The sequence below is a fragment of the Pseudophryne corroboree genome, chromosome 2 (genome assembly GCF_028390025.1).
Source record: "Pseudophryne corroboree isolate aPseCor3 chromosome 2, aPseCor3.hap2, whole genome shotgun sequence".
Lineage (NCBI taxonomy): Eukaryota > Metazoa > Chordata > Amphibia > Anura > Myobatrachidae > Pseudophryne > Pseudophryne corroboree.
The window spans coordinates 144,253,357-144,279,541 of NC_086445.1; the positions used below are offsets into that span (position 1 = coordinate 144,253,357).

At 45.5% G+C, this 26,185-nt stretch overlaps 1 protein-coding gene across 1 annotated transcript in view; it reads left to right on the forward strand.

Annotated features, from left to right (window-relative positions):
- Positions 1–26,185, forward strand: part of BRCA2 (BRCA2 DNA repair associated) — a 171,282-nt gene that overhangs the window by 55,041 nt on the left and 90,056 nt on the right. Inside the window, exons 9-10 of the mRNA XM_063951778.1 lie at positions 5,085–6,008; positions 20,455–25,161. Coding sequence (XP_063807848.1) covers positions 5,085–6,008; positions 20,455–25,161 — 5,631 coding nt within the window. The remainder of the gene's footprint in view (positions 1–5,084; positions 6,009–20,454; positions 25,162–26,185) is intronic.

A 26,185-nucleotide genomic window follows, 5' to 3' on the forward strand; every position in this document is an offset into this window, starting at 1 on the left:
TTATTATTAATGTTGGCCTGTTGGGGTAACTTAATGCGTAGTAAGAGTCGCTGGAATGATTCTAGCCTGATTCCTGAGTTATGTTTCCATGTTGGAGCGTTTCTGCTCCGCTTTATCTACTATTAAGGTTTTGCATATATGCATGTGTGTTCATCTGTTCTCGTATTATCAAGATGTTCTTATATTCTTTATTTTAAAGTATAAAAGTATGGTTGCAGGTAGGTGGTATGCCACTAACCCCCCCTTTAGCCTACACAGCCGCCACATCATGGCGACTGGCTGTGATCTCAAGAGAGATCAATTTAGTTTTGTCTTTTTTTATTTTCCTTATGTTTTCCCTCCTGTTCTCTGATGTGTTTCTCCCCCCCCACCCCCCTATCAGGTATATCAGTTTACGCACAGAAATTGGTCTACGGAGTCATCAGACCTATTTGTAGTTGAACATGGTGTGCATAGTTTCCATTAATGCCTAAGGGCTTAACTCTCCCCAAAAGCGAAGAGTGGCCTTAAATTATTTTCATAAGCTTAAGGCGCAAGTGGTAGCGTTACAGGAGACACACTTTCAGAGCCAGAATCCCCCTCTCTTCACTAATTCACGTTACCCCCATTGTTATACTGCAAATGGACCCACCAAGAAAGCTGGCGTGGCTCTTCTCATAGCGCAACACTGCCCGTTTGTTTTGTCCTCTAAATATGAAGATCCTGACGGGAGATATTTGATCTTAGTGGGTCAGCTAGATAATGTAGAGACCACTTTGGTCTCTTGCTATGCTCCAAATACCAAACAAATATCATTTCTCAGAACCTTTTGTAGAATCCTCCAGGAACGTACTAGGGGTGCATTATTGATCCTTGGAGACTTCAATATGGTGTTAGACCCTACTGCCGACCGCTCCCGTCCAACCCGAATCCTACGTAGTAGTCCAGCCCAGGATCCCTCAGGCAAATTTGGTCAACTGCTAGCTGAATATGCGTTGTTTGATGTATGGAGGGCCAAACACCCTACAGAGCGGGATTACACTTTTTATTCCCACGTCCATAGCTCATATTCTAGAATAGACTTGGCATTAGTGGATAAATGGACGTTAGCTGCTATAAGTAAGGTAGACATATTACCTATGTCTTGGTCAGACCACTCGCCACTTCTTGTAGTTTGGGATACCGGTAAAAGGGTGGTCCCCCATGGTCCCTGGAGACTAGGTTCGTACCTTCTTGCCCGCCCTGAGGCTCACCAGGCCATCCAGCAATCTCTAGATCTATATCTGGCTACTAATTGCCCCGAGGATACATCCGTTTTCACTCATTGGTGTTCTCTGAAAGCCGTAGTTAGAGGCTCTGCAATCCAAATAGCGGCCAGACTCAAATGTGAGTATAGAGACAGATATGCCTCAGCCGAAAGGGAGGCTACCCGACTGGAATCTGCACATAAAATTAGCCCTGCAAATAAATCCCTCTTTAAGCAACTCCTTGCTGCCCGTGAAAAGGTGAATATGTTTGCCTTAACTGAAGTTCACCGCAATTTGCAGCGGCTTAACCAAAAATATTATATGCTTGGCAACAGAGCGGGGCGCTTGCTGGCGCGTAAATTGAGGGGGCGTAGAGCTAAGGAACGCATACATGCTATTTACACATCTACTGGAGTTAAAGTAACCGATCCGGTTGAGATAGCTAATACGTTTGCCGAATATTATTCGCAGCTCTATAACCTCAGAGATGACCCTGGTACCCCTCAGCCCACTCTGGCAGATATTAATGGGTTTTTGGATGGGTTGTCTCTTCCCACTATTGATTCTCAGACTCGTGAGTCCCTTAGCTCTCCCTGGTCACTCGAAGAAGTCGAGGTGGCCATAGATTCCTGTCCAATGAATAAGGCCCCAAGACCTGATGGGTACCCCTCTGACTTTTATAAAACATTTAAATCAACCCTTGCCCCACTTTTGAAGTCAGTCTTTAATGAAGCCTCTGACTCCACATGTTTCCCTAAAGAGATGTTAGAGGCCCGGATAGTTACTATCCCCAAACCAGGCAAATCTCCTACAGTAGTTCAGAATTACCGCCCAATAGCATTGCTGAACACTGACCTTAAACTGTTTGCTAAAATGGTGGCAAATAGGATATCCCCTCTTTTACCTAGTTTGATCAACCCTGACCAGGTGGGTTTTGTTTTGGGTCGACAAGCGTCGGATAACACACGCAGGGTCATTAATTTGATTCAACGCAGCCAGGCCCGGGGCGAACCTCTCTTAGTCCTTTCTCTGGATGCAGAGAAAGCATTCGATAGGCTCCACTGGGACTATTTGCGGGTTACCCTGGGCCGTTTTGGGTTTTGCGGGAAGGATACTCGATTCCATTTTAGCTTTGTACTCCTCGCCCTCTGCTTCAGTTTTCACCAATGGTTGTAATTCCTCTACATTTAATATTACTAATGGTACCCGTCAGGGTTGCCCCTTATCACCACTCATTTTTGTTCTGGCTGTTGAGCCTTTGGCGGAGCGGATTAGGGTATTGGACTCTATTTAAGGGTCCGGTGGTGGGGGGGATGCCCCATAAAATCTGTCTTTTTGCTGATGATATTTTAGTATGCCTGCGGGAACCTGAATCGTCTTTACCACATTTACATTTTCTTTTGGACTCTTATGCAGCGGTCTCCTACTACAAGCAGAATACTACTAAGACTGAGGCCCTCCCTCTGAATATTTCTGATAGCGCTCTTAGCTGTCTAAAGAATGATTATAAATACACGTGGCAACTCAGATCGCTTAAATATCTGGGTGTACATATATCTAGAGAGCGGGATTTAATGGGGTGTAACTACGACCCACTCTTTCGGGCATTTGAACTGTTTATTAAAGATTGGATGATGCAGGAGGTTTCCTGGGTTGGACGGGTGGCAGCTGCGAAAATGGTTCTCTTACCAAAATTGATGTACATTTTCCGTACTATCCCTAGGACCTTCCCTAAAGATATTTGTAATAAATTTAATTGTTTATTAACCAAATATATATGGGGGGGGCTCAAAGCCGAGGATAGCGAAATCCACTCTAACTGCTCCTGTGGGCAGGTGGAGTCGCATATCCAGATTTAGAGAGATACCATACTGCTTGTTTACTCGCTCAGGCCAGAGATTGGTTCACCCAGGGCATTTCTAAACCATGGGTATACTTAGAACAGAATGTGATATCTCCCTTTACGCTGCCGGACTTGTTCTGGCTGCCCACCATCTCGATCCCTGCTAGAATTGCTGAGTGTTCCGCGGTCCACGCAACGTTGTCTGCATGGAGGACCGTAATCAAATCTCTCCCTGCAGGTGCTCTGCCCTCCCCCCAACTGTCTCTACATGTTATAGCCCTATTGATCCCAGATTTGCACTTACACCATTGGTAGGACATAGGCCTCTCTACCCTAAAAGATGTCCTTCGAGATGGTGTTTTGATCCCCTTTTCCTTACTCCAGGAACAATTTTGTGTACCTAAACAAGATTTTCATAAATACCTGCAACTGCGGCATTGGCTTCAAAGCTGCTTTCCTAGCTGAGTCCTCCATACTGGTCTCCCTAAATTATTGATGTCTCTTCTAGTGCCTAGCGGTATTAGGGGTTACATCTCCAGATGGTACCAACATCTTGTAACTGAATCCCGCCATGAAGTATTCCCCTCACAGACTAAGTGGGAAAAAGACCTCCCTACGGTTTTTACTGAAGATATATGGAAAGATATATTTAAATCTTGCTTTAAAATTTCTAAATGTGTGAATCATTGTGAAATGTACTATAAATTGGTCCATAGGGTATATTTTACACCGGAGCGTCTACTTAAGATTTGGCCTGATGTCTCCTCTAGTTGCTGGAGGAATTGTTGAATGGTGGGAGATATCCTTCATGTTTTCTGGATATGTCCGGTAATCCGGTCGCTCTGGAGGGAGGTGTTTCTCTTTATTTCCCATATACTAGGAGTGGTTCTTATACCTGACCCCCTCTTGGCACTCTTTCACTATTACTCTGGTGAGATGTCCAAATGTGATAGATATCTTTTGGGCCACATCCTCATAGCCTCTAAGGCCGCCATTGCCTCCAAATGGAAGTCGGCGGTCGTCCCCAATTTATTAATGATAGAAAGTAGAGTCCATCAACATTGTTTTCGAAACAGCAGAAGGCAATTATTCTTCAGAGACTACCTCTATTAGTAAGAAATGGTTTAAATGGTCCCTATATAAGGAGAGATCAGGCCAAATGGGTGTATCTGGTACCTCGACTGACCTACCAGACCTTTCTGTGCTGCGTGCTCCGGTCCACACAGGACCTTAATTTGTTAATTGATGCAGACTTCCTTTCCTTCATCATACCTTATTTTCATTGTTATATTAAGATTTCCCTGATGCATACCCTCCCTCCCCCATGTCCTCATTAGTTTTGTTGTGTTAGTGTCTTCTCCCCCGTCTTCCTTTTTTTTCTTTTTCTTTTGGCGTTACCTATCTAAATGTAACTGTAATTTGTATGAAACCTCAATAAAAATTTAATAATAATAAAAAAAAAAAAAAAAAATAGTGTAAAGGAGGACAGGCAGTCTGAGACCCGCAAGATTGAAATTGTTTTTGCAATTCTGAAAACTCACTGGGGGTATTTATTTGTTTGAAAAGTCAGTTGGGAGTCTGATTTTTCCTATCTAATAGACAGGAAAAAACAGACACCCACCCGACTTTTCAAACAATTGAGTTTCACCCAATGTCTAAAAATAAATAAATTATATATATATATATATATATATATATATATATATATATATATATATATATATATATATATATATATATAAAATTTTATTTGCTACTGCCTAACAAAATGACTCCTAATGGTATTGGAAGGTGTTTTGTTCAAAAACTAGCAAATGAGGTAAATACATTTGTTAGAAAAGCGTCGGCATTGGAAGGGTTAATGATAGACGGAAGGGAGAAATAAGTGAGCTAGAAAAGCAAATCAAAATGTATGACAAATCAAAAAATAGCTGCCATGTGGTAAAAAATAAAACAATGTACTAAACCTGAACATTAGTAACCTATTGTGTGTTCTTGTCTTTATCCTGTTACAGCCGATTCAGCAGCACCCGATAAAACAGGTAATTGTGCAGTTAAAGCTGCTGATTCCACAGAGGCACAACAAGAGAAAACTGTTCTGAACGTAGTCCAAAATGAAGATGGTTGCCAAGGAGTTGGAACTATGATTGAAGGAATGGAAGACGTCTTGTCAATCTTTTTCAGCGAAAAACGGAGGAATGTAAAAATTGATCATCGCATTAAGAGAAGAAATAGGACACAGAGTCGCGCTCGCCAAAACAATGCTCTAGTGCTAGAAAACATTGAGGAGGAAAAGGTATTGCTAACACTGGAGAATCCGCTTGGGATAGATAACCACAAATACAGCAAGTGTAGACAAGGCAATGAGCATGATGGGCATCAGAAAACCTCTACTAGAGAATTGTCTTCATCATATGACTGGTCTCCACTTAACCTACCTGACTTTAACACTACACAGGAGGAGAACCTACCTATTGATACAGTGTGTTATGGCTGTGCAAACATTCCAACATGTAGCAATTCACAACCACACAGCGACGACTGCACTTCAGAAGCAAACTGTACTAGAGCTATCGTGTCCAACATACACAGTCAGGACAGATGTGCTTTGGACCCTTCTCAAACCACACACCATGAAAAAGGTCCTGATGGAGACCCTGCTTGCAGAGACACAAGAGACTTTCACAGTCTAGATGGGCTTGTTCGTTCATCATCCATAGCAGCAAATCATGAAGATCTTTGGAAACATAGTGATATAGCCAACCACAAAGTGAAAACTGTGCTATCTACATTGAAAAGACAAACAAAGTTTCTGTACAGCTTAAACAGTGAGATACATAATCAAGATAGTGAATGTGCAAAGCACATGGATGGGACCACATACCATGAACCTTCAAATAGTCCTGAAAGACCTGATGCCCAAATCGGAGGAAGTCAAAGTATGTGTAATTTTTTTTCTTCCATATATTCCACCAATGTTCTTGAGCAAAAATAAAATATAGTTGTATTTTATTGAAGCAATTTAGATTGGCAAGAGAAGTAGAAATGAATAGCACCATCTCTCAAGTACAAGGGTTCACCATTTGATACTGCTGCATGTGCTGATTTCCTGTAGCTGAGGAAGAATTTCTCCTAATAGCTTAGGTTTCTTTGGGGGCTGCTTATTATCATTCCCTCCACCCACCATATAATTACCATGTAGAATGTGCCCCGATGTCCTGTGCACCAGCGTACCAGGCCTGCTGTCGCTAATAGGTAAATATTATGTATGGCGCTGCTCTTCTCCAGTAAGAGAGCACTGTGGCTCTGTGTGCAGTAGAGCACAGAACTCATAATAGGTGCGCTTTGCAAAAACTCTACAGCTCATTCAGGGTACAGTACGTTGCAAATGATTCTGGCCATAGTTACTTTGCTAAGTTGTTTGACTACAGTCTCAGCAATGTTTTTTTTAATGAGCTCCAGGCACCGGATAGACAGCGTCTAGTTAGATATGGTCGGCAGGGTGAAAAGGCCAATAGTTCGACTGAGTCTAAGGGCAGCAGTTACAAAAGGTCAACATGGCAATGGTTGACACACGAATGATCAACATATTTTTATTTTTATTATTAAACTTTTGCTACATGTACCATCCACGTTGACTACGACTGGGAATAGTAACAACCAGGGCTGCAGCCCCCCCCCCCCCCCCTCCCCCCCCAGCCCCCAAGTGAAATCTGCCACCACAAATAGTGTCAGTGAAGCCAGATGCAGTCCGTGACTACACTGGCTTCACTGTGACTGGCAGTGACTTCCTATTGGAAGTCCTACCTGTTATCTACAGACACACAAGGCAGTCCCATTGGGGAGGTGTTTCCTACCTCCTGGACTGCTATACCGGGCTGCGATAATCAGAGAGCTGGCTTCCTGTAAGAAACCACTCCCTGTCTTTCACACAGCCCAATCCGGCTTCTATGGGCTGTAAAACAGGGAATTAGTGAAAATGATAAATGGCGCTCCTCTAAATGGGTACTAAATAAAAGTCACAAAAGCATATGGAAAACAAGAAATATCTCAGCAGTATACATTCCTGTATGCCACTTGTATCTTCAGCATGTAATGAAACTGAACCGCACTCTGTTAGATATTCGTCCTCTTGATTAATTCCCTCTCAGAGTAGACATGAAATAGAGGAAATGCGGAGAGAATAGTGCACCAACGTTTTTTAATATATGACAAGCACAACAACATGAAACATAAAATCTTCAGTAAAATCCAGTCTGAATAAAATTGAGACACACAGGTAGCATGAGAGAAGCTCAGTGGGCAAAAAAAGGGTGTGCAATTACCGGACTCTCTGAGAACCAAGAGGCTCTCAGAATAGCTTGATTGTAAAAGTACCCCCCCCCCGCGCAGCCACATCGCTGGGAGCCGCAACTAGCGGCGATACCCTCCCGCTTACTGGAGACAGCAGGTGGGCAGATGAGTGGGAGCGCAGAACACTGGGCCATCACCACTGGACCACAAGGCATGCAGGTCCCTGGGGTTTTTCATCTGAGGGGGAGGGTGCCCAACCTGCAGCCCCTAGGGCTTGCTAGTAGCATAGCTCATGGCCTGACCCTAGGTTTCTCCTCCTCCTTCCTCTATCAGTCCCTCCCTATAAATGCTGGGCAGTCATTTTAGATCACTAGGTGGCTGGGACTTGCAGGAGTAAGGAAGGTCTGGCCTCTGTCTCCACTGTACCTTGCTCCAGTAACTGGGTCCAGCTTATTTCTCCTGCCTGCATTAATGCTGGGCAGTTGAGTATCTTGGCCTAGCACCACTGATACAGTCTCTGCTCCTTCAGTGGGGGCCTCACGGTTATCTTACACTGCACTGTGCATATTATTATTATTTCTCTAACGTCCTAAGTGGATGCTGGGGACTCCGTCAGGACCATGGGGAATAGCGGCTCCGCAGGAGACAGGGCACAAAAATAAAGCTTTAGGATTAGGTGGTGTGTACTGGCTCCTCCCCCTATGACCCTCCTCCAAGCCTCAGGTTTTTGTGCCCGTCCGAGCAGGGTGCAATCTAGGTGGCTCTCCTAAAGAGCTGCTTAGAAAAAGTTTTTTAGGTTTTTTATTTTCAGTGAGTCCTGCTGGCAACAGGCTCACTGCATCGAGGGACTTAGGGGAGAGAATTTCAACTCACTTGCGTGCAGGATGGATTGGATTCTTAGGCTACTGGACACCATTAGCTCCAGAGGGAGTCGGAACACAGGTCTCACCCTGGGGTTCGTCCCGGAGCCGCGCCGCCGACCCCCCTTACAGATGCTGAAGATTGAAGGTCCGGAAACAGGCGGCAGAAGGCTCTTCAGTCTTCATGAAGGTAGCGCACAGCACTGCAGCTGTGCGCCATTGTTGTCACACACTTCACACCAAGCGGTCACGGAGGGTGCAGGGCGCTGCTGGGGGCGCCCTGGGCAGCAATATTTAATACCTTTATGGCAAAAGAATACATCACATATAGCCATTGAGGCTATATGTATGTATTTAACCCATGCCAGATATCTAAAACTCCGGGAGAAAAGCCCGCCGAAATAGGGGGCGGGGCTTATTCTCCTCAGCACACAGCGCCATTTTCCTGCTCAGCTCCGCTGTGAGGAAGGCTCCCAGGACTCTCCCCTGCACTGCACTACAGAAACAGGGTAAAACAGAGAGGGGGGGCATTTTTTGGCGATATTTTGATATATTTAAGCTGCTATAAGGAACAACACTTATATAAGGTTGCTCCCATATATATTATAGCGCTTGGGTGTGTGCTGGCAAACTCTCCCTCTGTCTCCCCAAAGGGCTAGTGGGGTCCTGTCTTCGATAAGAGCATTCCCTGTGTGTCTGCTGTGTGTCGGTACGTGTGTGTCGACATGTATGAGGACGATGTTGGTGTGGAGGCAGAGCAATTGCCGATAATGGTGATGTCACCCCCCAGGGAGTCGACACCGGAATGGATGGCTTTGTTTATGGAATTACGTGATAATGTCAGCACATTACAAAAATCAGTTGACGACATGAGACGGCCGGCAAACCAGTTAGTACCTGCCCAGGCGTCTCAGACACCGTCAGGGGCTGTAAAGCGCCCTTTACCTCAGTCGGTCGACACAGACCCAGACACTGAATCTAGTGTCGACGGTGATGAAACAAACGTATTTTCAAGTAGGGCCACACGTTATATGATCACGGCAATGAAGGAGGCTTTGCATATCTCTGATACTGCAAGTACCACAAAAAGGGGTATTATGTGGGGGGTGAAAAAACTACCTGTAGTTTTTCCTGAATCAGAGGAATTAAATGATGTATGTGATGAAGCGTGGGTTAACCCAGATAGAAAAGTGCTAATTTCAAAAAAGTTATTAGCATTATACCCTTTCCCGCCAGAGGTTAGGGCGCGCTGGGAAACACCCCCTAGGGTGGATAAGGCGCTCACACGCTTATCAAAACAAGTGGCGTTACCGTCTCCTGATACGGCCGCCCTCAGGGATCCAGCTGATAGGAGACTGGAAACTACCCTAAAAAGTATATACACACATACTGGTGTTATACTGCGACCAGCCATCGCCTCAGCCTGGATGTGCAGTGCTGGGGTCGTCTGGTTGGATTCCCTGACTAAAAATATTGATACCCTGGATAGGGACAGTATTTTATTGACTATAGAGCAATTAAAGGATGCTTTCCTTTATATGCGAGATGCTCAGAGAGATATTTGCACTCTGGCATCGAGAGTAAATGCGATGTCCATATCTGCCAGAAGGAGTTTATGGACGCGACAGTGGTCAGGTGATGCGGATTCCAAACGACATATGGAAGTATTGCCGTATAAAGGGGAGGAATTATTTGGCGTCGGTCTATCGGATCTGGTGGCCACGGCAACTGCCGGAAAGTCCACCTTTTTACCTCAGACCCCCTCCCAACAGAAAAAGACACCGTCTTTTCAGCCGCAGTCCTTTCGGTCCTATAAGAACAAGCGGACAAAAGGACAGTCATATCTGCCTCGGGGCAGAGGAAGGGGTAAGAGAGGGCAGCAAGCAGCCCCTGCCCAGGGACAGAAGCCCTCTCAGGGTTCTGCAAAGCCCTCAGCATGACGCTGGGGCCTTACAAGCGGACTCAGGAGCGGTGGGGGGTCGACTCAAGAATTTCAGCGCACAGTGGGCTTGCTCACAGGTGGACCCCTGGATCCTGCAGGTAGTATCTCAGGGTTACAGGTTGGAATTCGAGAAGTCTCCCCCTCGCAGGTTCCTAAAGTCTGCTTTGCCAACGTCTCCCTCAGACAGGGCGACGGTATTGGAAGCCATTCACAAGCTGTTTTCTCAGCAGGTGATAGTCAAGGTACCCCTCCTACAACAGGGAAAGGGGTATTACTCCACGCTATTTGTGGTACCGAAGCCGGACGGCTCGGTAAGACCTATTCTAAATCTGAAATCTTTGAACCTGTACATACAAAAATTCAAGTTCAAGATGGAGTCACTCAGAGCAGTGATAGCGAATCTGGAAGAAGGGGACTTTATGGTGTCCCTGGACATAAAGGATGCTTACCTGCATGTCCCAATTTGCCCTTCACATCAAGGGTACCTCAGGTTCGTGGTGCAAAACTGTCATTATCAGTTTCAGACGCTGCCGTTTGGATTGTCCACGGCACCTCGGGTCTTTACCAAGGTAATGGCCGAAATGATGATTCTTCTGCGAAGAAGAGGCGTATTAATTATCCCTTACTTGGACGATCTCCTGATAAGGGCAAGGTCCAGAGAACAGCTGGAGGACGGAGTAGCACTAACCCGACTAGTGCTGCAACAACACGGGTGGATTCTGAATTTTCCAAAATCTCAGTTGACCCCGACGACACGTCTGCTGTTCCTGGGAATGATTCTGGACACGGTTCAGAAAAAGGTGTTTCTTCCGGAGGAGAAAGCCAGGGAGTTATCCGAACTTGTCAGGAACCTCCTAAAACCAGGGAAAGTGTCTGTGCATCAATGCACAAGAGTCCTGGGAAAGATGGTGGCTTCTTACGAAGCGATTCCATTCGGCAGATTCCACGCACGAACTTTTCAGTGGGATCTGCTGGACAAATGGTCCAGATCACATCTGCAGATGCATCAGCGGATAACCTTATCGCCACGGACAAGGGTGTCTCTTCTGTGGTGGTTGCAGAGTGCTCATCTGTTAGAGGGCCGCAGATTCGGCATACAGGACTGGGTCCTGGTGACCACTGATGCCAGTCTGAGAGGCTGGGGAGCGGTCACACAGGGAAGAAACTTCCAGGGAGTATGGTCAAGCCTGGAGATGTCTCTTCACATAAATATACTGGAGCTAAGAGCGATTTACAATGCTCTAAGTCTGGCAAAACCCCTGCTTCAGGGTCAGCCGGTGTTGATCCAGTCGGACAACATCACGGCAGTCGCCCACGTAAACAGACAGGGCGGCACAAGAAGCAGGACAGCAATGGCAGAAGCTGCAAGGATTCTTCGCTGGGCGGAAGATCATGTGATAGCACTGTCAGCAGTATTCATTCCGGGAGTGGACAACTGGGAAGCAGACTTCCTCAGCAGACACGATCTACACCCGGGAGAGTGGGGACTTGATCCAGAAGTCTTCCACATGATTGTGAACCGTTGGGAAAAACCAATGGTGGATATGATGGCGTCCCGCCTCAACAAAAAACTGGACAGGTATTGCGCCAGGTCAAGAGACCCTCAGGCAATAGCTGTGGACGCTCTGGTAACACCGTGGGTGTTCCAGTCAGTGTATGTGTTCCCTCCTCTGCCTCTCATACCAAAAGTACTGAGAATTATACGGCAAAAGGGAGTAAGAACGATACTAGTGGCTCCGGATTGGCCAAGAAGAACTTGGTACCCGGAACTTCAAGAGATGCTCACGGAGGATCCGTGGCCTCTACCTCTAAGACGGGACCTGCTTCAGCAGGGACCGTGTCTATTCCAAGACTTACCGCGGCTGCGTTTGACGGCATGGCGGTTGAACGCCGAATTCTAAGGGAAAAAGGCATTCCGGAAGAGGTCATTCCTACACTGGTAAAAGCCAGGAAGGAGGTGACTGCACAACATTATCACCGCATTTGGAGAAAATATGTTGCGTGGTGTGAGGCCAGGAAGGCCCCCACGGAGGAATTTCAACTGGGTCGATTCCTACATTTCCTGCAAACAGGATTGTCTATGGGCCTCAAATTGGGGTCCATTAAGGTTCAAATTTCGGCCCTGTCGATTTTCTTCCAGAAAGAATTGGCTTCAGTTCCTGAAGTCCAGACTTTTGTAAAAGGAGTACTACATATACAGCCCCCGGTTGTGCCCCCAGTGGCACCGTGGGATCTTAATGTAGTCTTGGATTTTCTCAAATCCCATTGGTTTGAGCCGCTCAAATCGGTGGAGTTGAAGTATCTTACATGGAAAGTAACCATGCTACTGGCCCTGGCTTCAGCCAGGAGAGTATCAGAATTGGCGGCTTTATCATATAAGAGCCCATATCTGATTTTCCATACGGACAGGGCAGAACTGCGGACGCGTCCTCATTTTCTGCCTAAGGTGGTGTCAGCGTTTCACCTGAACCAGCCTATTGTGGTGCCTGCGGCTACTAACGATTTGGAGGATTCCAAGTTGTTGGACGTGGTCCGGGCATTGAAAATATATATTTCAAGAACGGCGGGAGTCAGAAAGTCTGACTCACTGTTTATATTGTATGCACCCAACAAGATGGGTGCTCCTGCTTCTAAGCAGACGATTGCTCGTTGGATTTGTAGCACAATTCAACTTGCACATTCTGTGGCAGGCTTGCCACAACCTAAATCTGTCAAGGCCCATTCCACAAGGAAAGTGGGCTCATCCTGGGCGGCTGCCCGGGGGGTCTCGGCATTACAACTCTGCCGAGCTGCTACTTGGTCAGGGGCAAACACGTTTGCAAAATTCTACAAATTTGATACCCTGGCTGAGGAGGACCTTGAGTTCTCTCATTCGGTGCTGCAGAGTCATCCGCACTCTCCCGCCCGTTTGGGAGCTTTGGTATAATCCCCATGGTCCTGACGGAGTCCCCAGCATCCACTTAGGACGTTAGAGAAAATAAGAATTTACTTACCGATAATTCTATTTCTCGTAGTCCGTAGTGGATGCTGGGCGCCCATCCCAAGTGCGGATTGTCTGCAATACTTGTACATAGTTATTGTTACAAACAAATTCGGGTTGTTGTTGTGAGCCGTCTGTTCAGAGGCTCCTACGTTTGTCATACTGTTAACTGGGTTCAGATCACAAGTTATACGGTGTGATTGGTGTGGCTGGTATGAGTCTTACCCGGGATTCAATATCCTTCCTTATTGTGTACGCTCGTCCGGGCACAGTATCCTAACTGAGGCTTGGAGGAGGGTCATAGGGGGAGGAGCCAGTACACACCACCTAATCCTAAAGCTTTATTTTTGTGCCCTGTCTCCTGCGGAGCCGCTATTCCCCATGGTCCTGAAGGAGTCCCCAGCATCCACTACGGACTACGAGAAATAGAATTATCGGTAAGTAAATTCTTATTTTCTCTAAAGTCCTAGAGGATGCTGGGACTCCGTAAGGACCATGGGGATCGACGGGCTCCGCAGGAGACATGGGCACTTTAAGAAAGACTTTGGATCTGGGTGTGCACTGGCTCCTCCCTCTATGCCCCTCCTCCAGACCTCAGTTTGATACTGTGCCCAGTGGAGACTGGGTGCATTACAGGGAGCTCTCCTGAGTTTCCTGTAAAAGAAAGTATTTTAGTTTAGGTTTTTTATTTTCAGGGAGCCTGCTGGCAACAGACTCCCTGCATTGAGGGACTGAGGAGAGAGAAACCCACTTCTCTGAGTTTCAGGGCTCTGTTTCTTAGGGCTCTGTTTCTTAGGCTACTGGACACCACTAGCTCCAGAGGTATCGGTACGCAGGTCTCACCCTCGCCGTCCGTCCCAGAGCCGCGACGCCGTCCTCCTCGCAGAGCCAGAAGATAGAAGCCGGGTGAGTATGAGAGGAAAAGACTTCAGAGGCGGCAAAAGACAGCTTAATCTTCATAGAGGTAACGCACAGCAGTGAAGCTGTGCGCCATTGTTCCCATTCACCTCACACACATCGGTCACTGTAAGGGTGCAGGGCGCAGGGGGGGGCGCCCTGGGCAGCAATATAAACCTCTCCTGTGGCACTGTACATGTATATAAAGAGCCCCCGCCATGTTTTTAAGAATTTTGAGCGGGACAGAAGCCCGCCGCCGAGGGGGCGGGGCTTCTCCCTCAGCACTCGCCAGCGCCATTTTTCTCCACAGCACCGCTGAGAGGAAGCTCCCCGGACTCTCCCCTGCTTAATACTACGGTGTATCCCAAATAGTAGACACAGATACCGACACAGATTCAGACTCCAGTGTCGACTACGATGATGCAAAATTACAGCCAAAAGTGGCTAAATGTATTCAATATATGATTATTGCATTAAAAGATGTTTTGCATATCACAGAGGAACCCCCTGTCCCTGACACGAGGGTACACATGTATAAGGGAAAGAAACCTGAGGTCACCTTTCCCTCCTCACATGAGCTGAACGAATTATGCGAAAAAGCGTCGGAAACTCCAGACAAAAAACTGCAGATTCCCAAAAGGATTCTTATAGCGTATCCTTTCCCGCCAAAGGACAGAATACGGTGGGAATCCTCCCCTGGGGTAGACAAGATACGGCTACCCTCAAGGATCCTACTGACCGCAAGCAGGAGGTTACCTTGAAGTCCATTTACACACATTCTGGTACGTTACTCAGACCGGCAATTGCGTCGGCCTGGGTTTGTAGTGCTGTAGCAGCATGGACAGATTCCTTATCAGCGGATATTGAGACCCTTGATAAGGATACCATTTTAATGACCCTAGGGCATATAAAAGATGCTGTCTTATATATGAGGGATGCTCAAAGAGACATTAGTTTACTGGGTTCCAGAATAAACGCTATGTCTATTTCTGCTAGGCGAGTCTTATGGACCCGACAGTGGACAGGTGATGCCGACTCGAAGAGGCATATGGAGTTTTTGCCTTACAAGGGTGAGGAATTGTTTGGAGAGGGCCTCTCGGACTTTGTCTCCACAGCTACGGCAGGTAAATCGAATTTTTTGCCTTGTATTCCCTCACAATCTAAGAAAGCGCCTCATTATCAAATGCAGTCCTTTCGTTCAAATAAAAGCAAAAGAGTACGTGGATCGTCCTTTCTTCCCAGGTAAGGGCAGAGGGAAAATGCTGCACAACACAGCTAGTTCCCAGGAACAGAAGTCCTCCCCGGCCTCTGCAAAATCCACCGCATGACGTTGGGGCTCCCCTGAGGGAGTCCGCTCCAGTGGGGGCACGTCTTCGACTTTTCAGCCACATCTGGGTTCACTCACAGGTGGATCCCTGGGCAATAGAAATTGTTTCCCAGGGATACAAGCTGGAATTCGAAGAGGTGCCTCCTCGCCGGTTTTTGAAATCGGCGCTACCGACTTTTCCCCTGGAAAGGGAGATAGTGTTACATGCGATTCACAAATTGTGTCTTCAACAAGTGGTGGTAGAGGTTCCCCTGCTTCAGAGAGGGAAGGGGTGCTACTCAACTCTGTTTGTGGTCCCGAAACCGGACGGTTCGGTCAGACCCATTTTGAATTTAAAATCCCTGAACCTTTACTTAAAACGGTTCGAATTCAAAATGGAATCGCTCAGAGCGGTCATCGCCAGCCTGGAAGGGGGGGATTTTATGGTATTTATGGTATCTCTGGACATAAAGGATGCGTACCTGCATGTTCCCATATATCCTCCTCATCAGGCGTACCTGAGATTTGCGGTACAGGATTGTCATTACCAATTTCAGACGTTGCCGTTTGGGCTTTCCACAGATTCAGAATTCCATTCGGACCAAGACAGCGCGTCTCAGGGATCAGATCTAGACACCTCATCTGGTATGGAGGACTCATTGTCAGCGGCAGAAGTGGACGCCCTTGTCTGGAAGGTAAGATCAGCCCTGCATATTGAGGACTCCACTCTCAGATCTAAGACTCAGACCCTACGGATCGGAAGTTAGATCCTTTTCTTAAAACTGGATATACCCATGCGGGCGCAATTATCAGACCAGCCCTGGCATCGGCCTGGGTGACAAAAGCGGTCGGTAGTTGGACAGAACAGCTACAACAGGGCCTGTCGTCCAACGTCAGTAGGAAACAATTATTGCTTCTTGTAGGACATATTAAAAAAACGACTGTCTATCTCGGGGAAGCAGCCATGGATACTGTGGTCCTTACCTCAAAAGTTTTGGCTTTAACAGCGGCAGCCAGGCGCTCCTTGTGGCTTCGCTCATGGAGAGCAAATGCCTCCTCCAAGAAAGCTCTCGAGGCTCTTCTGTATTCGGGAGATACCCTCTTTGGCCAAGAATTGGACAAAATTGTGACGTCACTGGCAACTTTTAAAAAGGCCTTTCTTCCATCATCAGCGGCCAGTAGATCCAAGACGTAATTTCACTCCTTTCGCCCACAAGGAAGAGCCAAAGGTCAGGCCTCCTCTAGATACCAGGCCCCTGCAAAGGGCTCCAAGCCTCGTACTAAGCAACCTTGGGCTACCAGACGCCCAGCCTCCAAACTGGCCGACAAGCCAGCAGTGTGACGGGTCGGGCCCCACCCTGGGGGATCCCAGGGTAGGGGACCGACTTCTGTCCTTTGCACCTCTCGTTGAAGATCACGACGGACGCCTGGGTCAGAGACATCGTGTCTCAAGGATATGCTCTGACATTCTGGCACCGGCCTCCAACAAGGTTCTTCACCACGGGTCTTCTGGGGAATCCCGAAAAAGCACAGGCTCTACAATGGTCAATCGGCTCCCTACTTGCTTCCAACGTCATTGTCCCAGTGCCATGGGATTAAAGAGGTCAAGGTTTCTACACTTCGCTCTCTCTGGTTCAGAAACCGGACGGTTCTTTCTGACCGATTCTCAACCTCAAAAAGTTAAACGTTTTCCTGCAAGTCCCCAAGTTCCGCATGAGGTCTCTAAGGTTCATCATATTAGCTCTGGAAACGGGCGACTACATGACGTCCTTGGATATCCAGGATGCCTGTCTACATGTGCCAATTCGTCCAAGTCGCCACCGGTTTCTCAGGTTCGCTGTGAAGAGGGATCACTTCCAGTTTCAAGCCCTGCCGTTCGACCTCTCCGCAGCTCCAAGGGTGTTCACGAAAATCATGGCAGTGATTGCTGCGCACTTAAGACGTCGGGGGATTTGCATACTACCTTACTTGGATGACCTTCTTCTGAATCAGTCCCAGTCCCGCATGCAGGCGGCGGTGGAGATCCTACAATCACATGGCTGGAAGATAAACTGTGAAAAATCATCTGACGCTTTCACAAACAATATCTCCGGAAGTTCGTCTGTCATTGACATGGTGGCTCCTCAGTACCAATCTGGACAAGGGACGTCCTTTTTGGATACAGGACTGGACCTTGGTCACCACGGATGCCAGTCTCCGAGGATGGGGGGCAGTTTTAGGAACTCATACGTTCCAAGGCCGCTGGTCCTCTTGGGAAAGTACACTTCCAATCAACATCTTGGAACTGAGAGCAATCCTCAAGCTCAGTCTCTCCTAGAAGACTGGCCGGTCAAGGTTCAGTCGGACAACGCAACAGCCGTGGCTTACATCAACCGCCAGGGCGGCACGTGCAGTCGTGGTGTCATGGTGGAAGTCACCAAGGTTTTTCTCTGGGCGGAGCACCACCTCCCGGCTCTGTTGCCGGTGTTCATTCCCGGAGTACTCAACTGGGAGGCAGACTTCCTAAGTTGTCAGGATGTGCACTCGGGGGAATGGACGCTCCATCCAGCGGTTTTCCAGATGTTGGTCTCCAAGTGGGGAATGCCGGACATAGACTTCATGGCATCTCGTTACAACAAACAGCAGATTTGGCTCCCGCACACGGGATCCAGAAGCGTGTCTGGTGGATGCGTTGACTGCTCCTTGGACATTTCCCCTTGTATACGTATTTCCTCGGTTCTCCCTCATACTCTGGGTAGTTCGGAAATTCAAGCAGGAAGGAGGCACAATGATCCTAGTGTTGCCAGATTGGCCGCGTCGCCTATGGTATGCAGATCTCCTCAGCTTGTCCATAGACGCGCCTTGGCGTCTTCCCCTACGTCCAGATCTCACAGGGGCCCCTACGTCGCAGGGGCCCTGTCTTCATCCGGATCTCAGCCACCATCGCATCTGGAAGACTTTTTACCTGATGCTCTTCTGGTCAATTTAATCATAGGTCTTTTCGACTAGCCAGGCTTTTGGCCTTCCTGCAGTCTGGTTTAGACCTTGGTCTTCGATTGTCGTCCCTGAAAGTTCAGGTATTGGCCCTTTCTGTACTCTTTCAGAAGCAGTTGGCTTCTTTACCTGATGTCATGGACTTGAAGAAAAGGATTTATGAAAGCAAGACCATAAATCCCTTTTTTTTTTTTTTTTTTTTTTCTTCTTCATATAATTGTTATAGTAATCTCTGGAGTATACTAGAGTACGACATGATAATGTCGATATTATCTAAAACCATAAAGCTATACCTTTAAACACATTTTTACCATGGAGCCGCTGCGACCGCTAGACTTAATACACGCTACGTATTTTGTACGCTATTTGCGTACTGAGTCCCGTACCTTGTACGGTCTTAGCGTACAAAACGCCGTGCTGGGGGTACAAAGTACACACAGCGCGCACACACTCTTGATATACTTTAAACCTTATTAGAAATGTGATGCAATGATATTATTACACTCTAAACCTTATGCAGCAAAGCACTGCAATGATGTTACACCTTAAACCTTATGGAGCGCTGACGGTACAAAGTACCCGCAGCGCGTACACACCTTATCAATACACTCTTAAACCTTATACAGTTAGGTAATGTAATACGCTTTAAACCCTAGCAGGGAAAAGAGGACACAACACCGATTTGTAGTTAAACACTGGGCACCGACACCTCAGCGTATATATCTGGAAGGGGATAACAATACAATTTATACACTACAATATACAACAGAGTAAATGGCTACAGTCAATGTACATACGTGAGAATATTCGCTTGCGCAACCTGGTCCAGTCCTCCGCTAATCAGGTAGATACCGTTCAGAGTCTTCTGCCCGGACAGGCAGCAACAGGCTTTTTATACACTACTTCCATAAACAATACAATGGATACTGTAATCCCTTTGTCCATTGGACACAGAGATGCATCTTTACATTACAGGAGAGGTCATAGGTTGATTTGAAAAGGTGGGCGATGTCTTTCTCAACTGCTCTTGTGGGTGGTCTCCTCTGGATTCCCGCCGCATACATAATATACAGTAAATACAGTTTATATCTATATTCTACTTCTGCACATAACTATACGCAGGAACATGCAATCTTCCTCTAACCAACACCGGAATGTTACCCTTAAAATACCCTACAGCTGGATACTAGACATCACCTTATAACCTTAGTCTGTCCCTTCCTATCATGCAAAGGCGAATCCCTTAGTCCTGGAATCATTTAAACTGTTGATACTTGCTGATGTGGTGCAGGGGAGCTATGTGTACAATGTGCACTATTTGGGTTAAATATGTAATGTTCAGATAACCGTCTATGCGCTCACAAACTCCGCTGTAAATACCCATACCACGCGCAGGACCGCGGGAGCGATCATACGCAAATTGCGGATATGTGCACGCACGGCGGAACAAGTGCACGCGCAGCGGGCATGTGTGTGTGGTTAGTACGTGGTGTATGTACTGGAATATTTTTCGACTTTGACAGACAGTATAGGCTCTGCCTCACGTCACTGATAGTAACCATCTTGCCTGAAGCATGGCGAGCGAAGTGGTACACTAATTGTGGTCCTATATGCTGAAATATACAAAATGACACACCAAACACTTAAAAAAAACTTGTCGACCTTTTGACGATACCTTTTGCATGTCGACCATATGGGGTCGACTTATTGGCTGTCTATCCTTTTACTATAGACCCATTGATCCACACCCGTTTTTTATATCTTCTCCTGCACATCAATGTGTACAGTACCCTGTTATCACTAGGCTAGATAAAACAACCCAATGCTTAAGTACCCCCAACAGGTCATGTTTTCGGGATGAGATGGTTACACACCAAGCAAAATAAATGAACCCTCTGCATGATTAAAAAGTTCCTGAAAACGTGACATGTTGGGCGTGCTTGATTACTCAAACTGAAACAAAACCGTTATGTAAGTTGTGAGATTGCCGCTGATTAAGCTGCTTCTTGTTTTCATCTGTCAAAACACAATGTGAAGCCTTGTACCATGTTATCTAGAAGTTACAGTATGACTTATTTCTATTTCATCATACTGTATCAGGCTTCATTATAATTTTCTTTATTTTATTTTTTAGAAGCATTGGACATGGAGAATGCAGCATGTGTACATAGCCAGCCAGAAGTACAATTATTTAGAATGGGACTTAGCGAAGACTTTAAAAATGACAGTGTTGTCTTCCACGCAGTGGATGAAAGAGTCTTGGACATAAATCAAACAGAAACACATTCAAATGCTACAGATACAACAACAAGTGTTAATACACTGAGTGTGGAGTCAAGCATAACAACCACTGTTGGTGGCCTTGCTAGAAAGCTTGCAGTGACAGAATCCCTTAGCATCTCAGCAGAGCATGATATGTTGTGCGATAATGCAGCTCAACGCACTAATTCTGCACACAGCTGCACCAATGAAAGTGTCCTATGTTCCGATGTGACTGGGGATCTGCATATAAATCGTGACACAAAACGGAGACCTGCTAACTCCAGCTGCAGAGTTGGTGCTTCTAAATGCACAGAACAAGACAACAGCTCTGAACTAAGCCTTTCAAAAAGAGATTTTGATTCTGCTAACAAAACATGTAACCTTTTGTATAAGACAAATGTTCAAGATTTGCATATTTCAGAGGAACATCAAAGAAAAGTAGAACCTCTAGCTACAGAGGACTCATCTTTGTATCGTGTACGTCCTATTGCACACACTACTGTAGATAGCAAAGACTCTTTAGAGGTCACACCTGGTCTTGATGATCCTGCTTTAGCAATGATATTTAAGGGCTTCAAAACAGCATCACATAAGGAAATAGTGATCACAGAGAGTAAAATTGCTGCCGGAAGTCTCTTATTTAAAGATATTGAAGATACCATTGATCCATACCCATTTTATGGCGGCAAAGCAAACTCAATTGATCCGTTCCCTAAGACAGGCAACATGAAGCCTGACCAGGATGAAACTGCAAACAGAACAGAAATTAAAATGTCAAAGATTTTGGGCAAGATGCCATTTGGGGAAATAAAAGAGAAAAACCAAAAATTAAATATTGCACGTCCATCTGTACAGTCTTATTTAGCAGATGGTGAAATAAATTCACATATAAATGACCAAAGTAAGATTTTGCCACCTGAAACTAATCAAAGCATCAAGAAGAATACAGCCAGTAGCATAAACTGTACACCAGCTGAGATAAACCCGATAAACTTACTTGTTGCCTCCACTAAAATACACTCTCATTTCTATGACATCTTGACTGAAAGCCAAAAAGCTGAAGTCAACGAACTCTCTTCTATTCTAGAGAACGCAGACAGTCAGTTTGACTTTACGCAAGTTAAGAAGGTGAATATACGGCCATTAAATAGAGATGACCTACAAATTCCAAAAGAGAGCGTTAGTGAATCTCAGAAGCTCAATAATTCAGATGTTTGGAAAGATGTGGACTTCAATGATAGCTTCGCTACTGAAGGAGAAAGTATAGAAAACAATGTTTCTGTTGTCACACTGGCTTCTGAAAGTAACAGTCACACTGGCACGCATGCTTGTGGCTCCGCACATACTAGAGTGGCACCAAGCTCATCAATGAAGCAAAATAAAGGAATATATGGAGAATTTAGCTTGGCAAGCGGTAAATCTATTTGCATTGCTGATGAAGGTTTGGCCAAGGCTATTAAGCTATTCAGTGATCTAGATGACATCCCTCTGTTGCCCAATTACCCATCAGAAGATAATAGCCGCAAAAGAACACCAGAGCTAAATTGTTTATCAGTTTCTGAATCTATTGATGATCTGCATGCTAATAAAGAATGCAGTGCTGATACACAGGGTGTTAATGGGATACTACAAAGTACAAGCCCTTGCGCTGTAGAATCCTGTCCAGAAATCAAGGAACAAGGTTTAATTCACAGTGAGCCCTCCGTGACGGAACAGTCGTGTTTCAAAAATTCTAATCTGCCTGAGATGGAGAACAGTGACTTGTGTGGTACAAGTGAGCATAGCAATTGTTCAGTGTTAGCAGAGTGTGTACCCATTTGTGATACTGTATCCAGTGGTTATGGAAAACCTGCGTCAGCACTGCCAATTGGATTTGCTACAGGCAGAGGAAAGCTCATTAATATCAATAAATCCTCTTTAGAGAAAGCAAGATCTCTGTTTAATGATATATTAGAGCCATCTGATAAATGTGAAGACCTCTGCAGGACACGCACAGTACATGGCTCCTCAAGCTCGCTTCTGAAACCAAATTCAGCTATAGTTTGTCCCAGTGACAAAGTGATGGAGACCACTATATCTGCTATTGACCGGCCTCCAGTTGGCTTTAGTACAATAAGTTATAAAGATTCATTAGCTTCTAGTGATTCTCTCCAGGGAGAAAGGGAAATGTTTAAGAATATGTCTAGAAAAGAAGTGAATAAAAATGCAGGTTTGCCTCAGGAAGAGGTTTCCATCCCAAAGATGGCATGTTTTAGCACTGCTGGTGGTAAACCTGTTCAGCTCTCTAATGAGTCTTTGAAGAGAGCACGGGAAATGTTTGCTGAAATAGATGACATGCAGGTGGCCCACCAGCAAACACCTGTGAGTGTCTGGGCTGCTTCTACAGTCAAGCAAAGTCATGAAGGGAAGATCAATCCCAGTAACCTGCAAGAACTACAGAAAAATTCTCTGCAAGGAATGGAAAAACATGTTGAGCTCCTTCCACGGGGAGTCAGTGCAGCATGTAGTAAAAATGTAGCAGTCTCTCACAATGATCACCAGGTTACCACTGACCCATGTACTGAAGGTGCATCTGGTGTACCCCCTTCAGGAAATATAGATTTGCCCATGTTAAACATTCCCATCTCAAAGATGACCTTTTTTAACACTGCAGGTGGTAAACCTGTTCATCTGTCAAATGAGTCATTGAAGAAAGCTCGGGAAATGTTTGCTGACCTGGATAATAGCCATGTGGCAGATCAGGAAAAAGATGGTTCTTCAGTCATGCAAAGAGAAGGGAAAGTCAAACCCAGGTTCCTGAATACCAATAGCCTGCAGGATGAACAAAAAACTCCTATGGAAATGCATACAAGTAACCTGCCTCCACTAGGCTTCAGTACAGCGAGTGGCAAAACTGTAGCAGTCTCTCATGAGTCGCTGCAGAAATCAAGACTGATGTTTTCTGATTCTGGTGATATGGATGCTGTATCAGAGACTGAACATAGATTTCTGCCCCCTCATGTTAATACTGGAAAAGTAGACAGAGTGTGTGGTGGTGCCTCGGATCCCTTGGAACACAACAAGAGATTTGAGATGAGCGTAACCAAAGTCAACCGAGGAAAAGTAGCTCTTAATCAGACCACCGCTGGCCCTTGTTCCACAGTGCTATGTAGTGTATCTTTACCAAATATATCTGATATTAAAGGGGTAAATGAGGTATGTTTGCCTCCGCAAGAGAGTCCCATCTCAAAGATGGCCTGTTTTACAACAGCACGTGGTAACCCTGTTCATGTGTCAGATGAGGCTTTGAAAAAAGCTAAGGAGATGTACGCTGAGATAGATGATGGACAGATAGCTGATCTGCAACCCAATGTAACGGTTTGGCCGGGTTCCAAAGTCAAGCAGCATGGTAAAGGTAAGATGAAGACCAGCTCCGTAAGTAACGGCAACCTAGAAGCGGTACAGAAACATACTGTGCTAGAACAAGTAGCATCTGTTGACCGATCTACTCCCGCCTTCAGTACAGCGAGTGGAAAGACTGTAGTAGTCTCTGCCGATTCTCTCCAAAAAGCGAAGCTGATGTTTGCAGATACAGATAATACAGCAGCCACAGAGGGTAGAGCTTTGAATAAAGTGCAGGGGAGCAGCTTGTCGCTAGGTGCATATCAGGTGAAGAAAACCGATATTAACAGATGTTTGTTGTCTGGGAAACAGAACACAATGGTTAGTCATAACATTGCAGTTGCGGATTTGAGAAATAACTCTGGAATACAAGTGGTGGAAAATGATTCCGTACCCAGGTTGCCATATTTTAGCACTGCAAGTGGCAGGTCTGTGACCATGTCAGAGGAGTCATTGAAGAAAGCTCGGGAGATGTTTTGTGAAATAGATAGCTGCTCCTCACAGCATGGCCAACTTGAAGGCCCTCTAGATAACCATTCTAAATGGATAACAAAAACGGAGAAGCCTAACAGAGAGAGGTTGCAAAAAACGTCAGACCTAAAGTATTCACCAGATGCAGCATCTAAAAATTCATTGGGATTCAGCACTGCAAGTGGGAAACAGGTGTGTGTTTCAGAAAGTGCACTGCAGAAAGTTAAGGGTTTATTTGATGAATTCAGTACCATTGAACGTTTACAGGAAAACTCGAGTACAAATCATGAGTCTACACAAATCAATGTTCTAACACCTATTACTAACAAACCTGAGCATACTGCAGACTCCATTACCAAGATCATCAACTCTCACAATGACATGCCTAATTCTGTAGTATGTGATAGTGTTGGCACAAAGTCAGATGGCTCTTTTGATGTCCAAATGGATAATATTCCACTTCCGATGCTTGGAAGGCATTCTACACCCTTCCATGGCACTGGGGCAAGCATTGCAAAGAAGCTGAAATCAAATTTGTATTTTACGTCTTCACAAACCCCAGAAAATGATTTTGAATTGGAAGCAGCAGAAAGTGCTAAAGCATTTATGAACGATGAAGATCTGACTGATGCAGAAATAAGGACAGAGAAATTGTTTTTAAGTCCAGACAAGGCTCCAAATATTCGAAATGGAAAAAGATTAAGACCTGATGATGGAATCCCACGTGGTATGTCAATTTATTTATTTATTATATTTTTACCTTTAAGAATTGCTGGTGTTTAAATGTTCAAATGTGCACTTGTCATAGTTTTAGCTATTTGTTACGCGGACTGCTTTTTAGTGTGTATCCTGTATGCTTATTTTTGTGCTGTAATCTGCAGAATGAGTTCAACTCTGCCTAAGGGGGAATTCAATTAGCCGCAGTAATTTACCGTTAACTATTTGATCCCCTGGTGCTATTCAATTAACCCTGAAGATAGCCCGACATCGGCACTTATCGGGGCTTTTTTTTCCGAGTCCTGCTGAGGTCCCAAAATAAAAATCCCAATAATGACCCTGTTTTCGCGATCACATTTTTTTTCAGAGTAATTCTATTACCCCTCCTTCCTTTTTTTTGCCACGTGAAAAAGACACGCTTTCATGCAAAATCAAAGGATCCAGAATAAGTTCCTGGATCCATGTGTTTTTGCGATCGTGGCCTCAAAAAAATGGCATTTATCTGGTGGTGTTTTTTTTTTGCCTCCTGCCTCCGGCCATGTGGAAAAAAAATCCCTGATACTGCCTGCTACCGGGGACAATTTAATAACCCTGGGGGATCAATTGGGTGAATTTTCCCTCCTATGGGTATTCGCCCAAAAACAGGTAATGTTTTGGCCTCTGATTGCATTGGCCAGAAGAAAAAAAAATTGCGGTAAAGTCCTGTTTTTAGCACCTGAAAAATTATTAGGGCTATTTGAATTCCCCACTCAGCTTTTCACCATCCCTTCCAGCGCAACATAAATGGCTTAATTCTAGCAGCAAATGAAGTTTTTGGAGTCCATCTCTACTACATTTTTATATATTTAGTATATTGCATGATGCTACAGAAAATTTCTAAATGCAGTCATTTTGCATTGTCCAATTTATACTTCTAGTGCCATTAATATTTACATGAACAAAATCTGAATCCTAAGTAAAATAACATGCCTTTTGAGGGATTTAAAATTAGAAAACTTAAATGATTAATTGGTGTTGGCAGCACTTTTCATACG